The sequence below is a fragment of the Punica granatum genome, chromosome 2, assembly GCF_007655135.1.
Source record: "Punica granatum isolate Tunisia-2019 chromosome 2, ASM765513v2, whole genome shotgun sequence".
Classification (NCBI taxonomy): domain Eukaryota; kingdom Viridiplantae; phylum Streptophyta; class Magnoliopsida; order Myrtales; family Lythraceae; genus Punica; species Punica granatum.
The window spans coordinates 6,948,097-6,962,459 of NC_045128.1; the positions used below are offsets into that span (position 1 = coordinate 6,948,097).

General features: G+C 40.6%; 1 protein-coding gene and 1 long non-coding RNA gene across 8 annotated transcripts; one reads left to right on the plus strand and one right to left on the minus strand.

Moving 5' to 3' along the window:
- Positions 1-217: 217 nt before the first annotated feature.
- LOC116196888 lies at positions 218-3,685 on the plus strand. The gene is made up of 3 exons (XR_004154928.1): positions 218-996; positions 1,110-1,381; positions 1,504-3,685. It is a non-coding gene; the product is annotated as an uncharacterized LOC116196888 (long non-coding RNA).
- A 147-nt stretch (positions 3,686-3,832) lies between these two features.
- On the minus strand, positions 3,833-13,830 carry LOC116196887 (L-arabinokinase-like). Of its 7 annotated transcripts, none has more exons than XM_031526817.1 (29): positions 13,471-13,830; positions 12,952-13,034; positions 12,367-12,435; positions 12,134-12,201; positions 11,933-12,009; positions 11,766-11,832; positions 11,221-11,278; positions 10,914-10,981; positions 10,766-10,828; positions 10,494-10,547; positions 10,299-10,401; positions 10,113-10,222; positions 9,912-10,031; positions 9,110-9,166; positions 8,639-8,811; positions 8,304-8,466; positions 7,609-7,692; positions 7,380-7,505; positions 6,863-6,993; positions 6,681-6,762; positions 6,365-6,452; positions 6,199-6,242; positions 5,988-6,083; positions 5,831-5,907; positions 5,481-5,699; positions 5,028-5,193; positions 4,656-4,727; positions 4,365-4,568; positions 3,833-4,182 (listed from the first exon to the last, which is right to left on the minus strand). In XM_031526817.1, the coding sequence occupies exons 6-29, from the start codon at positions 11,802-11,804 to the stop codon at positions 4,063-4,065; spliced, it is 2,517 nt and encodes an 838-aa protein (XP_031382677.1). In that variant the 5' UTR covers positions 11,805-11,832; positions 11,933-12,009; positions 12,134-12,201; positions 12,367-12,435; positions 12,952-13,034; positions 13,471-13,830; the 3' UTR covers positions 3,833-4,062. The 7 variants fall into 7 exon arrangements, with proteins under 7 accessions (XP_031382677.1, XP_031382675.1, XP_031382672.1 ...); XM_031526815.1 differs by having other exon boundaries at positions 12,134-12,204; XM_031526812.1 differs by having other exon boundaries at positions 12,134-12,217; positions 12,367-12,438.
- Positions 13,831-14,363: the final 533 nt, after the last annotated feature.

Consider the following 14,363-nt stretch of genomic DNA (forward strand, 5'->3'; position numbering starts at 1 on the left):
AATATTGGGAAAGTGGGGCAAATGTGTAAATAATAAAATTGATGGTGTCAAGTCGCGAGAGATGAATTTTTATGATAAAATGTGTCTAAAAAGTATTTAACTGTTTATATCATTTCAAACGTAAAATCATCTCTCTTCACCCGGAAGGACATCTGCCTTCGATGAGACACCGTGTCTTATAAATAGTTGTTTTCCACGTCAAATGGTACCAATAAAACATTCTCATCAGAAAATGCTCTTGCCTCCCCTCTCTCATCTTTTTCAAACCGCTCTCATTCTTGATCTGCTGCAGAAGACAGACTCAGAATGAGATTCTGTAATCCTGCAAACATCTGCAAGTGCTGAAGGGATCGATTTCGTCAGGGCAAGACGTAGTCAATCATTGACTTCTTTGTATCCTGGAGGTTTATTCGCGGAGATCCCGATTGCACACTATTGGTGGGGGCGAATAAAGTGTTAAAGGAAAGCGATTACATGCCTAGAAGCCATTTCTCCTGTCTGTTCGTTTTTGCTAGCCCCGACATCCTGCTCCAACATATTTTGCTTGCTTGACCGAAACGTCATTTCAAGAACCAAATACGCCTTTTATACGAAGTGTGGAAGAATGGAAAAGTTTGTCGATGAAGCTGAAAGAAGATGTTCGATTATACAGAGGCAGTTGAGGATTAACTATGATGCTCTTGAGGACGACAGAGAAGGACCTGTTCCTGGACATCGCATGCTTCTTTGTTGGGATCGATAGAGAGAGAAAATATGCAGTGAAGGTGTTAGATGGGTGCGGTCTATTTGCGAAAATCGGTATCAGCGTCCTTTAGAACGAGGTGTCTTCTGGAAATCGATACGATAGGAAGAATAAATAAGCTAAAGATGCACGATTTGATTCGGGACATGGGGAGAGAAATTGTTTGGGTGGAGTGTCCCCGACATCCTGAAAGTGTAGCAGGTTGTGGTGTCATGAGGATGCATGTACTCTGCACTTTACAGAATCACCACCTTGTAAGTACCGATCAGTTTTTGATTTATCAAGCACCATTCACACATTAATTCCAACTCCCAAAGTGTAAACTCAATCATGTATGGTAGCCTGAAAAACATGTTTTCTTTTCCAGGGAACAGAGGAAGTTGAAGGAATCGTGCTAAATTTCGCCAGAGTTGAGAACAGTAAAAGTGGATGCAGAAGCATTTGCAAGAATGAAGAGGTTAAGGCTCCTGCAGCTCACTCGATAACGTGCATGATTTCATGATCTGCCCAAGGACCTGAGATGGGTCTAGTGGCATCGATTTCCTTTTGAGCTTTCTCACCAAGGACTTTAGCATGGCAAGATTGGTCGTGATTTACTTACGGCACAGCAACCTCAGGGAACCGTGGAAGGACGATAAGGTGGTATCCAGGTCACTTAAATGAGCTTTCTTATGTCTAACATTCTTGTCAGGGTTGGACAAAAGAGAAATGGATGGTTCAATTTGATACCAGGAACTAATGTCTTGTTTTTCGCGTCACAGCTCCTAGGACACTTGGAAGGTTCTCAATCTCAGTTATTCACCTCTCCTGACCAAGACACCAGACTTCTCAAAACTGCCTAATCTTGAGGGATTGATCCTAAGAGACTGCATAGAGTTGGCAGAGGTGCACCCCTCGATCAGGTATCTCGAGAGACTCGTCTCGCTTAATCTTAGAAACTGCAAGAAGCTCAAGAAAATTCCGAGTAGCATCTGCAGAGTGAAATCCCTGGAATATATGGACATCTCAGGCTGCCCAACGATCAACCAATTACCTGAGGATTTTTGGGACATAGAATCCTTGAGAGAGTTTCTTGCTGAAGGAACCAATATAACACGAGTCCCATTCTCCATCACACGTCTGAAGAACCTGAGGAATGCATCGTTTAATGTCAGCAAGATGCCGAAGACTAGCTCCATTTCTTCCCTCGTCTGGTCACTGGTCTGGCCAAGGGGGCCACCAGAATTAAGAATGTTGAAATCGGCTAAGTCGTTGAGGACGCTGAGGTTGGCTTGCTGCACCCTATCCAATGCATCAATCTTGATGGACCGTCAAGTTTAGACCTTAGGGGAAATCAGTTTTCTGGCTTGCCCGACACAATCAAGGGTCTCCCTAAGCTCGAGAAACTTGTATTGGATGATTGCGCAAAGCTCAAGTCCCTCCCAAGCATGCCCCCGAGCTTATTTGTCCTGCCGGCAGTTAATTGCGTATCATTGGCAAGGCACTGCCTTGACCTCGACCCTTTATTGTTCTCTAACTTTCAGAGAGACATTAAGCGTGCCTATGAACTTGCTGGAGAACCTGAACCTGCTGGAGCAATAGTACACTTGGAATGGTGCGGGAACCTCATGGAGTGCAACGACCTAGCCCGAGATGCACTGGAAAATTTCATACTAGGGGTACTTTCTTTTATCCTTGCCCTTTTTTGCGCATTTTTCTATCAAATTTTAACTCATGCTCATGGACTTGATGTTTAACTCCACATTCCAATCCCCATGTGAATTCTGCCACGAAGATGTTCACAATCTACTATACCTACTATACTTATCGAGCTCTAAAAAGTCCGTTAAATTGGACCATGTGGTTAAGGAACTCGTAATTAGATTTCCTTTGCCGATAATATGTTGATCAATTTATACAAAGTTCAAAACAGAGGCTAAGGTTCTCATTCTTTTTTTCTTCGTTTTTCTCTCGGTAATCATTGATGGGCACCAAATTAAACTTGTCCTTGCATGATGAAAATAACAATGAACTGGGGATAAATTATCCGGTGATCCCACGTCCCGGAATGGTTCGATTATCAGGGCAGCGGGCAGGCTTAGAGGGGTCACAATTTGTGTCATCTACTCATCCGACCCGAACATGCTAGTGCCATCGCCTGCACCAGCTTACAGAGTGATTGTCAGAAACAGAGGCACGGCACTGGAGCTTACCCATCAAACAGGGAAAGGGGAGATGACCAGAGGATCCGTGATGCAATTCTTGGGGAAGGTATAGGTAAGGCATCCTACGCGTGGCTAGTCCACTTGCCGCACCAGGTTGTTTTCCGAGACGAGACGAGCTTCAAGGGTGAGGTGGAGCTTGAAGCGGATTCTGGCAGCAGCAGCCTCCGCGTGGAGCAGATTGGTATCCACTTTGGGAGCCAGGTCTGTCGATACTGCCGCTTTGATCCCTCGACAGGTAGGGAGGCAACAGTCAGGACGCGAACAAACCGCTCCGCAATGATGCCTTCAACATTGTTGCGCGAATTCAACTTGTTCCAGGTAATGCCCAACAGGATAAAGTGAACAACAAGCTTTGGAATCGCACGACGACATCAAAGGCATCATTGCAGAGCTCTGCAGTCTGTTTGGTGACCAGATTTGTTCACAATCTAGTTCTTGTTATCGCCTCCTCTGCAGCCAAGCTCCGGATGTTCCTTTCGGGCTTTTCAGTTAGCTGGATCCCCTGAACAGTTCCCCGGGGACTTTTATTCAGCTTGATTCCTCCATCTTCGTCGAATTGTGCTCGCACATGACATTTTCTTTTGGGTTAAAAGCCGTGCTCCTATGGTTTGGAGGGCTAAGGAATTTCTGCGCTAATTGACTTAAACGGCTTCATTTTCTTGATAGAGTTCCTTGCGGCTTAGCTCACTTGTTGACAGACATTGTTAAGACCACTATATCCTGCCTTTGCTTGATGTTATTTATTTTGGCTTCAGTCCATTTTCCAACAAAAATATCAGTTTAATATCCCTCGTGCTTGGAGCTAGCAATACTAAGTATTAAAAGCCCGTCTGGCTTTGCCCCTAGAATTCGCCTATTTCTCCATTCTTTGCAAGAACATTGTAACTAAGCGTTTAAATTCTGGCCCGACCAATTTAGACATTATGTTCGCAATGTACATTTACGTTTGCAAGTTGAAAGATACAAATCGAAGAGGTAATCTCATTGTTTCAGATTATCTTTCTTTTATTTTGATTTTGATTTTTTCGGTTCCCTCCTTTTTGAAAAGACAAGATACCCAAACTTCAGCATCAGGGGTGGCTCCAATTCCATATATCTCAGAACCGGTCTCAGGACTCAGTTCTGGGATGGGATGCGGCGGCATATTTTCAAATACCCGAACTTGCCAGCACCAGGTGAGGAACCTTCAAAGACGTAGGGTAGGAAGCCCGTGGCATCCTTGTATTTCTGTTGAATCTGCCATATGCAAGATCAGAGCTCCTTGGATAAGCAATTGAATCAGGCAGAAATATTCACGCGGATGAAATGTATAACAAGAAGTCTAAGGTAACAGCATTATAGAAGTTCATCGGCAGAAGAAAACTGAAGTATGACAAAGTTTCAAGGATCTATTCATCGGCAGAACAAGCTATCAGTACCTGAAGGATTTGTTCGCTACTTCTCAAACAGTTCCTTCCTACAATGCACACAGCTCCGCCACTACCGCCTCCGGTGATCTTTGCCCCATACAACGTCCCACCCTCTGACTGAGACAGCTCACTATGCTGCATTTCCTGTACCAGCTCTACCAATCTGTCTGTCCCTGTTGTGCCGAGCCCACAGGCACTGTAGCTGTAATGGCACTGCAAAGAAAGGTATTGGAAATATATTAATTCCAATAACTCGTACCCTAGTTTATGGTTCTTTCTAGCTTGACCTCGATTATGTACCTGATACATGAGTTCCCCAAGTGAAGCCAGCTGGTCATCTGATGTAGCAGCAGTCAACAATGCTTTGAAGGTCTGGACAAAGAACAAAGGCAGGGGAACTTCAATAAACCATCGACGCGAGGCTGAGGCTGATGTATTCACCGTTATGTAGCAATGGGCTAAAAAAAATGTCTGGACTTCACTACAATCCTCATTGTATTGGGAAGAACGGGGTTGAAGTTAAATTTGAAGTTAAATTTCGGACTCCAATCAAGTGTAGTCTTAAACAAATGGTTATATTCACTGGGACATACACACACACACACGAGATAGCGAGAGAGGGGGAGAGACAGAGAGAGAGAGAGAGAGGATTAGTCAGCAGCTTATGCTAACCTTGACGCGGAAGTTCTCATAGATAGGATGCCTTGTGGGTGCTTTGACTCCATAACTACGATTCTCATCAATGACGGTGACAGTATCATCATGACCTACATATTTCTCCAGAAATTCCTTGCCAGCTATGGATTCTGGAAGTTTTGTGCCATACACTGCCTCAAATCTGTATGTCAAAGCAGATCCTTGTCATTAACTAATAAATTGAATAGAAGGATGAATAGATGGATTAATGAAGCTTATAGTCATGCGTTGATATGATCCATTTGACATTTCTCCTTCCAAAACTTACAAAAAATAAAGAAAGAACTATAGGAATAAGGGAACCATGGCAATAGTCAACTTACAGGACAGATCAATTATCATGAAAAACTTTCTTCGTTTCAAAATGCTTTTGCTTATTTGTTTGATTTGTTCCACCGACAAGCATTAAATCCAGAAAGACGACATTACCTGTGAGGTGGAAGGTTGCATAGGTAGTCTAAAGTGGCCTCGGCTTCAAGGAGCTGCTTAGCACCATCTTCCATCTCCTCAGAGTTCAGTCCATTCCCAAGCTGCTGAGAACCATCTTCCGATGAAGTTTTTGAGAGTACAGAAGATGCCGTTGACTTTATCATCTTACGACCCATAAAAGCACCAATCCTGACTGAACCATAATCTGTGCCACCCACACTGCAATGGAGAGGAAGAGAATGGAACAGATAGAAAAGTATCTCACAAAGCATATCATTATAAGAAGACGGACAAGAAGGCACAGAAATGATTGCAGATGATTAGTAGCTGCATTATCAAAACACCCATACCTATGTCGAATCCCAGAGTCAATTCCCCAGAATTGTACATGAGGGGGGATATCGATCAATCCTAGAACCTCTGCAGGCTGTAAAAGAATGAAAATGAATGTCATGGTTTTAAATCTCACAGGACTCTTCAGCAAGGCGCAATTCAGATGCCACTTACCTGGCACACCATTGCCAGTAGTTTGTTTGCTTCACCACAAGCCGAAGCCATCTGGTCCATTACCCCGCATGGAGCTCCAACAACATGATTTTCAACCTACAATAAATAACTGATGAGTACATTCCCAAAACTATGGCAAACATTGAGTTATGGAATTTCACAAGGCAAGCGGGAGAAGATAAAATTCAAATGGAAGATTTCTAGGACCTACCTTCTGACAAAGTAAAGCAAGATCTTTTGGAGTGATGTTCAATCCTGCATCAAAGGAGAACAATGGTTTAATGCAAGAGAATTAGAAACATGCAGTAAAAAAGAGGTCTGGGGAAACAGAAAGAGAGGGAGAGGAGGGGAAGGGAGGAAGGGTTTGAGAGAGAGACCATGAGCAGCAGCAACAGCAGACATGGTAGCAACCTCCACTGCAGCAGAAGAAGACACACCTTTGCCTTCAGGAACTCCAGAATGTACCTGAAGGAAGGAGAATAACTTGTATCATGGATTGAAAGAATTCTAAACTCAAATTCTTCAGCAAAGACACTCAAATTCATCAGCAATTAAATGAGGTGCAATTAGATACGCAAAATAATTCTGAAAGCCAGGCATGCTTGACATAGAAGATCGAATCGAAACTGATAATAATGGCAAAATTCTGATTTGTAGAATAGAAGGGAGCAAGAGAAGGTACAAATTACGTACCAGTATACTGATGCTATTATCAAATCGAGCACCAAGTTCTCTCATCAATACAAGAATAGTACCAGCCACATATGCTGCCCATCTGAAAATGGATTCATGTTTTGCGAGGGTGGGGGGGTGAGGTTAAAAATAAAATTCTGTGTCACACAAATAAATATCAACTCATAAAAAGGGGACCCTACTTTTGAGAGGGGTCTCTAGCAAAATATGCCCTAGCCTTCTCATAGGATATTGGTTGTCCACCATCCATCAAATCAGACAAATCCATGTCAAAAGTTGGTCCCCGATTGCTCAACTCCGACCCAAATGATACCTAATTACAAGAGAAATCGAAAAGGAGAGTAAGATAATTATAACTGATTTTGTTGAGAACTTGTTAATGCGCTTAACAAAGCTTCACCTAGAAATAGCAGCAGTCATCATTAAGAAGATATAGCAGCTTACAAATAGACCCCAACAGCCAGTTAAGAAGTAAGTGTATAATAGGATGCAGAGGCAAATCCTTTTTTTTTTTTTTAAGAAGAAAGGATGAGGAACCAAAGGTAGTTCCCATCATTGCACCAGCATTAACTTTTCAAAACATATCATCTGGAATACCGAGACACCTTTAGCCCTTAGATAGCCAATAAATTCTCTATTCAATTAAATGTGGAAGGCACCAACAATCAATGAGAGAGATAAGTCCAAGCAGGTAAATACAATTTGAAGAACTGGAGTTGGTGTCCCTCCATTGATTTCTTGTCTGGCCTGTGCATGTTTCCACAGCTTATGCTTGCTAGGATGACTGATCTGAATAGCAACATGACATGCCTCTCTGATGGGCATCTGTGCAGGAGATCACCATAATGATTAGAACCAATCATAAGCAAATAGACTACAAGGCATAATTTTATTACTTCCAGCTAAGAAAATCGTGTGCAAGAGAAACCTGCAAAACCAGGCTTCCCGAATAGTCTGCGATCCCACCCATTACATCCAACCTCCCTGGAGCTCTTGCCACAAAAATTTCCTCCTAAAAGTCAGACAAATAACATTATGTTCAAAATATTAAGTAGAAATACACCAAAGGTTTCAAAACATCGCACAGCAATATTTTTTTTTTCCTGAAGCAATTTGGAAAAGGCATTGAAGTTTTCACACTTCAGTTGATGGAATATAGACCTGATGTCAACCAGAACCCTACCATAAACTGATCTTCCTTTCTATGAAACAAATTTGAACCTAAAGCTAGGGAATTGTGCATCCTTTTGATTAATTCAAACCATGCCACAAGAGATCTGTTTTGGGATGAATAAAAATGAAATTTTGTTGCTTATTCAGTTCAACATAATAAAAAAACTCTTAATTGTAACTATGGCTAGACATGTAGCTGCCGTAGTCTAGCTTTAAAGATAACAGTTGTCCAGCTGCCAGTCAATTTCGTCTTAGAGAACTAATATTACTTTCTTTGGTTTTCTCTGGTGACCTCCATGTAAGTTGAGACATCAATAAATTGCACTTATAATAATAATAATAATATATAACTGAATTTACCTTCTAAAGAGCATACTTAGCATCTACGAGATTTTTTTAAAATTGAAATGAAATTAGAATATTAACAGACTCAATAGCATCAATGAGTACCTGCCAGTTGAATAGTGCAGCAGCAGCCATATGTTCCCGCGTATGATGAGTAGGACTATGTCCTAGGACACTGTCCATATCGGAGGCTAAGGAAGCCAAGAAATTCTGTGTGTCTGGAAATCCCTTGAGATCTCCATGAAGAATTTCAAATTCTCCAGTTTGTCTGCAACATTAAATTTCTATAATGAGCAAATACTTCAGTATATCATAAGAGGCAGAAGAAATCATGAAATGAATTACTTTACACATGGAATGACAACTGAAAGAGACATTCAGAATAAAGAACAAATTAGTATCAAATGTAGCTTAAAAGAAGGAGAAGCAAAAGGCATAACCCTGCAGGTAGGGAGTTTTCCAGCGAAGTTGCAGCTCTTGGTAATGCCTTTAAAAGACCTAGTTCATTTTCAGCAAGAGAATACCAATCTGGAATGCTAACATCTCTCCCTGGAACTCCCTGTAACTGATATCCAAGTACAATTGCATCGCGCAATCTCCTTGCTCCACTTATCTACAATTGCATTGCAGGATAGACATAATTTTACTAATATATGAAGCAAAAACTAGATATCTACCGGAAAATTTGTATCATATATAACATGTAAAGTGAAAATGAAACTGTTTACATGACCTGCCACATTATTGATCATCCCTGCTACTTCAATTAAAAAACATGACATTAGTCTTCTTTCTACTCCAATAGCAGTTTACTTGTTCTTCTTTCCAAGGTATAATGAACTAAAAGAGAAAATCAACTCCTAATTAATCCATAATAGCCTAGGAAAGCAACAGTAATATTAGAGTTTTACCTTATGCGAAGCACAAGTTTTTCCAACAGCAAGGTCCTCTAATATCTGTGCCACTACCTGAAAATGACCATGAATTATAAGAAATGGCAAGTGAATGAACGTAAGTGAAATCAAATGATGCTCGATTAAAACAGCCAGTCCACACCAGCTCAGCTTAATATCTATCTAAATGAAGCCATCCTTTTTTTTTTCCCTCCTGAACTTTAACAAAAGGAACAACCCTAGTTGGTGCTGATCAGGCTGCCGATGACTGCAATTCAGTGCGGGAAGTCAAACCTTTGTCTGTAAGCTAACAAGCAATGACGAACAGGAGTCAAGCCAATCAATCTAGAAATAGGTATTGAGTACGCCATTGGGGATTACAGTTTCTATATGCAAACAATATACTTTTAATTGGCTAAGCCTTCTTGTGACACCGTTAAAACCTCGCCAACTCGATAGTAAGTGACTTAAGCCAACTAAGCAGTGATAAGTAATAATTAATCAGTTCACTTGCCTATGTAACATATATATCTATAGAGGTAAAGAAATTTTCTATGACATTACGCAACCCAGGATAACCGGCAGGTAAAAAAATTGAACATATTGTTAGACAGATGCATGATGATTACCTAAGTAAATCCAAAGTTTTCAAACCTACCAGTGTATTATCTATTCAGTGAGGGAAACCTTGAGTTGCTCGTCATATCACAGTATGTAAATGTAAATTGCCCTTACTCTTAATAGCAGCAAAAACATAGCGTCTGACTTAATCTTAACGACCTTTAAAATCATAGGAAGAGAGATGTATAGGTTGTAATACCTCACCGCCATTAATACCTCCCTCATAGCATGGCTTAAGGGTAAGAGCTCGTTCAAGGTAGGGCTTCCATCTTCCAGTGAGCAAGTCTCTCCTTATCATCTCAACACCACCCTGGTAGTACTGCTTGCGGAGAAAATTCAACATTGAGAAACTCTTAAAATTTTAATGAATATTAAATCTGGAATGAAAATGAGTTAGTACCTCAAGCATGTTTCTCAAGAAAGGCTCTTCATTAAAATAATCCCGCCGAACAAAGATGAATGGCAACTTATATGCCAGGGCCTCACTGAATGTTCCATACCCAATTTTTCCTGTTACAGCAGCAAGAGGTTAATTACCTACTCAATCTATGAAAGGAATTATTGCTGCTCTTGGAAAATGTAGTACCAAGCATGCAGTCTGAGGCTGCAATGACATCAGGTGTATATACATCTTTCTTGAGCTTGATGAATCTTGGAGGAAGACTCTGTTTATCAGAAGCACCACAAACCTATAACAGAAAGGGAAATGCATTACCATTTGGAAGGAGTCTTAGAAAACAGATATTAAACATCAAGCTTCTAGATTGCGAAATATACTCACCAAACACACCCAACCAGGAGGTAGAAATTCCTCCTTCAAACTCCACCCAGCTGGCTGCAAGAAATGGAGATATCAGATTTTACATGTCTATGAGCAAGTATTTCCAAAATCTCATACTTAAAAATAAGTCTAGCTATTGAATGAGCTTGTCAATCAAATTTCTCACCAATAAAGTCTATTCTTGCATTCTTAACAAAACAACAAAAAGAAGATTGGCATCTCATAGACAAGTTTACGGACTTGAAATGATCCCAAGAAAAGGCATTTCTAACCTGCCCTCCAAAATTGAAGATAAGTAGCTTCACATCGTCACCAACTCCAAGTTCTTTTCTCACCTGTTCCACAAGCAAACTCTTGAAATATCCATAAAAATGTAAATTTATATGACATAAAAGTGTCCTCAAACATATATCAGCATACCTCTTCCTTGGACCTTTGTACCTTTCTCACAAGAAGGGGTACATCTATGACATCACGAAATGCAGGCACTGAAAGGTCAGAGGCAAAAATTAGAAGAAACCCAAAATCTCCAAACACCCACATTAAAGGGCATTAAAGCATACAAAGTCGCACGTAAAGTGATCATGTAACAGAGGATTAAACATCAAAGAAGTTCTACACAACAACTGCAAGTATCAGAAAAACCAGAAGTAAAAGGAGAAACTGAGGATAGAACAGGAAGCATGAATAAACTCGAAAAAAAATTTGTGCACTGGAGACAACATACTTGGACAGTATCCAGGTAGACGAATCAGAAGCTCACAGTGAGAATAGTCCTCAGCAATCTGCACAACGTGGGTTCTGCAACTAACTTAACATGAAGAATATAAATAAATGCGTAAAAACCTAACATTCATAGCATGCTAGTCATAATTCCTATCTCTTTATCTTTCATTTCGTCTAATTCAATGCTTGCCACCTAATTTAGCATTGATTGTCATTTTATGATCTAAGTTCTTTTCACAAATTCAATTCTGTCCTGATTTACACCCTTTATACAACTTCCCAAATGTGACCATTGCAGCATTAGATATCACACTAGTGTTTTCATGTATATATTTATATACATATACACTTAAGATGCAAAGCTGAGAGCTGACTGATGCCTTTTCTATTCTCCCTCTCTCTACAAGCAAAATCTGACCAATGCTATTCTTTTTTATTTATTTTCAAATTAGTTGTGAGTTTGGTTAAGCAATTAACACATTTGTCCTGAACACTTTAGTCTTCGGTAAAAACTGAAGTGCCACTGAAGGAAGCAAGATACTTAACCTGCCATACGATGGAACGATGGTGATGCCCAGCAGCCATAACATATTCTGAGTAGATAAAGTCCCAACTGTCCGTGTTTAATAATTAGACAGTGAAGCACGTGACATAAAGTAAGCTGTGAAATGTGAATATTCCCTTTCAGATGACCTTCATTTTAAATAATATACCTAAAGTTGGTGACGCAGACAGAACGAATTCCAGCATCTGCTGCTGCTTGGCATGCAACTGGTACAACATCTGAAACCTGTTGCCAGAGGTCAGATGAAACTTGAATGAACCAGCAGTATAGTTATCGAGGAATTTATCTGGGAGTTAGAGAGAACATACAAGAAACTTAAAACTAAAGGAAAAGGGATTAGAAGCATTACCACTAAATCAGCTTTGATAGATTTCAGCCATTCAACTTCTGTAGCTAAGATCGATGCACGAGGGGCCACTGCTGTTTGAGAATACTAGATCAACAAGGAAGAGACAGATAATATTTGATACATTCAAAGATAATAGCTCAAGATAGAGAACAGTTTGTTTTATAAAAGACATATAAGAGAATATTACAAATATAAATCTCAGCTCAAAATCATTGGTGCAACTACAAAAGTACCTTCTCCAAAGAAGCAAGACGATCAACTGTTAAGGCATCAGCTTGGACAGCTCCACAGTCCAGCAACACCTACTAGTCAAGCGTCACATTGTTAAAAACATATGGTTTTCACACGGACCACCAGAACATATTAAAAGTATAGATATTAACTTGGAACAGACTTGCTACGTTTTAAATATATAGACAGAGATTTGCTTTCACAGAAAGAAAGTAAAGGAGCTTTCCACGATTTACAAATGATCCATCATTTTATTACCACATTATGCTTCTAGAAATTATCGGAAATGTCATTGTTGGTTTTCAAATGAGCGGAATATATAATTGTCTAAATCCAGCAGCTAATTACTCTTCAAAGGTCCAGAGAACCATTATTATGATAGGACTTTACTATGAACCTCCACACAGTGGGTTGCCCTTCAGTTGATATATCACCGACTGCGCCATGATCTTCTTGAAAATTTGTAAAAGTTTGAAAAGAATATCGTGCAAGCAATGTAGGATAGCCTTTCTCAAGCAATGCAGAATATCTTGCAAGCATGAGCTGATACGACTATCCTCAAAATTTCTACATGTAGTTTCACTAACCTTGCGGAGAAATAGTTTCGGAGACTTTATCTGGGAAGTGAAGACGAAGTCGGGAGCACCAGTAACTGCATGCACCTCGTGCCCTGCCAGAAGAAGATTACGAACAACCTGTGCATCACAGCATCTCATTTCAGAGCACCCCAGAAAAAAATATCTTTTTCTATGACAAAAAACTCAACTTGATATGACCAGTTCCAAGCCACGATCCAGCAACAATCGTAATGCAAAAGCCCGATTTGTGAAAGCCGAGTCAATCACATCAAAAGCACTACAACTAACCAATGAATACAATACCGACAACGGGCCTTTGGGCATTCCCCTGCCCAGTTAATCTACTTCCGTAGCATCATATCCATTCAAACCGTGGACTAAGCTAAGAGGGATCGTCTGACCATGTCATTTCCTAGAAAAAGAGAGCAGAGTCTCGTTCCGCGAACAGAAACCGCAACTAATCATCCTTTCAGAATCCCGCGCAGAATCACTCAATATCCATCAAAGAAGCAAATAAACAGGAATTACCTCGAAAACGCGAGTGGCGTGGCCGAACCCATGGCCGGTGACGTAGTAGGCGAAGACAAGAGGCCGACTACGTTCAGCTCCCCCGGCGTCCATTTCCGGCGCCAGCAATGCCTTTCCAATGAGCTGTGTTCAGAGCCGCTTCTCTCGGTGCCGATCTCGAATTCCGCGATGATTCAGAAGCAGCAGCGAGCCAGAGCAAGCTCCAATGGAAGGAGGAGGAGGAGGAGGAGAATGATGATGGGACGATGCACGACGGCGATGGTCACGGTAATGGCGAGAATGGCGGAAGAGATTGCTCCTCCAAATCGGACACTGGAGGCAAAATTGGCGTGTGGAGATCGAGACAGAGACAGAGACAGAGAGAGAGAGAGAGCGGCGGGAATTATAACAGAGGAGGGACGAAGCGGCTGACGTCAGCATTGGCGGATTCTGGGATCTGCTGACTTGGAAATTGTTGTTTTACTATTTACAATTAACCTGATCCATTTTTATCTTTTATTATCCTTTTTTCTTAATGAGGCAAATTTTCTCAGTCTATATTGGTCAAAACTAATTTTGTTTCAATTTGGCGTTAGTCACGAGATAACTTATCCATGTCGCTTCTATTCGGAAAGACATTGAATAGACAGATGTGTTACGTGATAACTTCATGCGAAATAAATCGATAGTGTAAGCATACTCAAAATCGGGAGAAATCCTCTAAATGTGGGATTCTTTGTTGTCTTAAAATTCTTCACTCTTAAGTGTAGGATCCTCTAAATGTAGGATCTTTGTTGTCCTGCAAACTCATCCATTTTCTCTATGGCTAATTGCCTAAAAAAGCATAAACATTTTACATTATTAATTCTAGGACGAATTTCTTTTTCTTAACTTAAAAATATATAAACTATCAA

Excerpts from the sequence above, each read along its gene's own strand:
- LOC116196887 (XM_031526810.1), bottom strand. The coding sequence starts at position 13,563 with ATGGACGCCGGGGGAGCTGAACGTAGTCGGCCTCTTGTCTTCGCCTAC. Across the intron at positions 4,728-5,027 it reads ATGAGAACTTCCGCGTCAAG|ACCTTCAAAGCATTGTTGAC; the intron begins GTTAGCATAAGC and ends TTCTTTGTCCAG. Across the intron at positions 4,569-4,655 it reads TTGGGGAACTCATGTATCAG|TGCCATTACAGCTACAGTGC; the intron begins GTACATAATCGA and ends CTTTCTTTGCAG.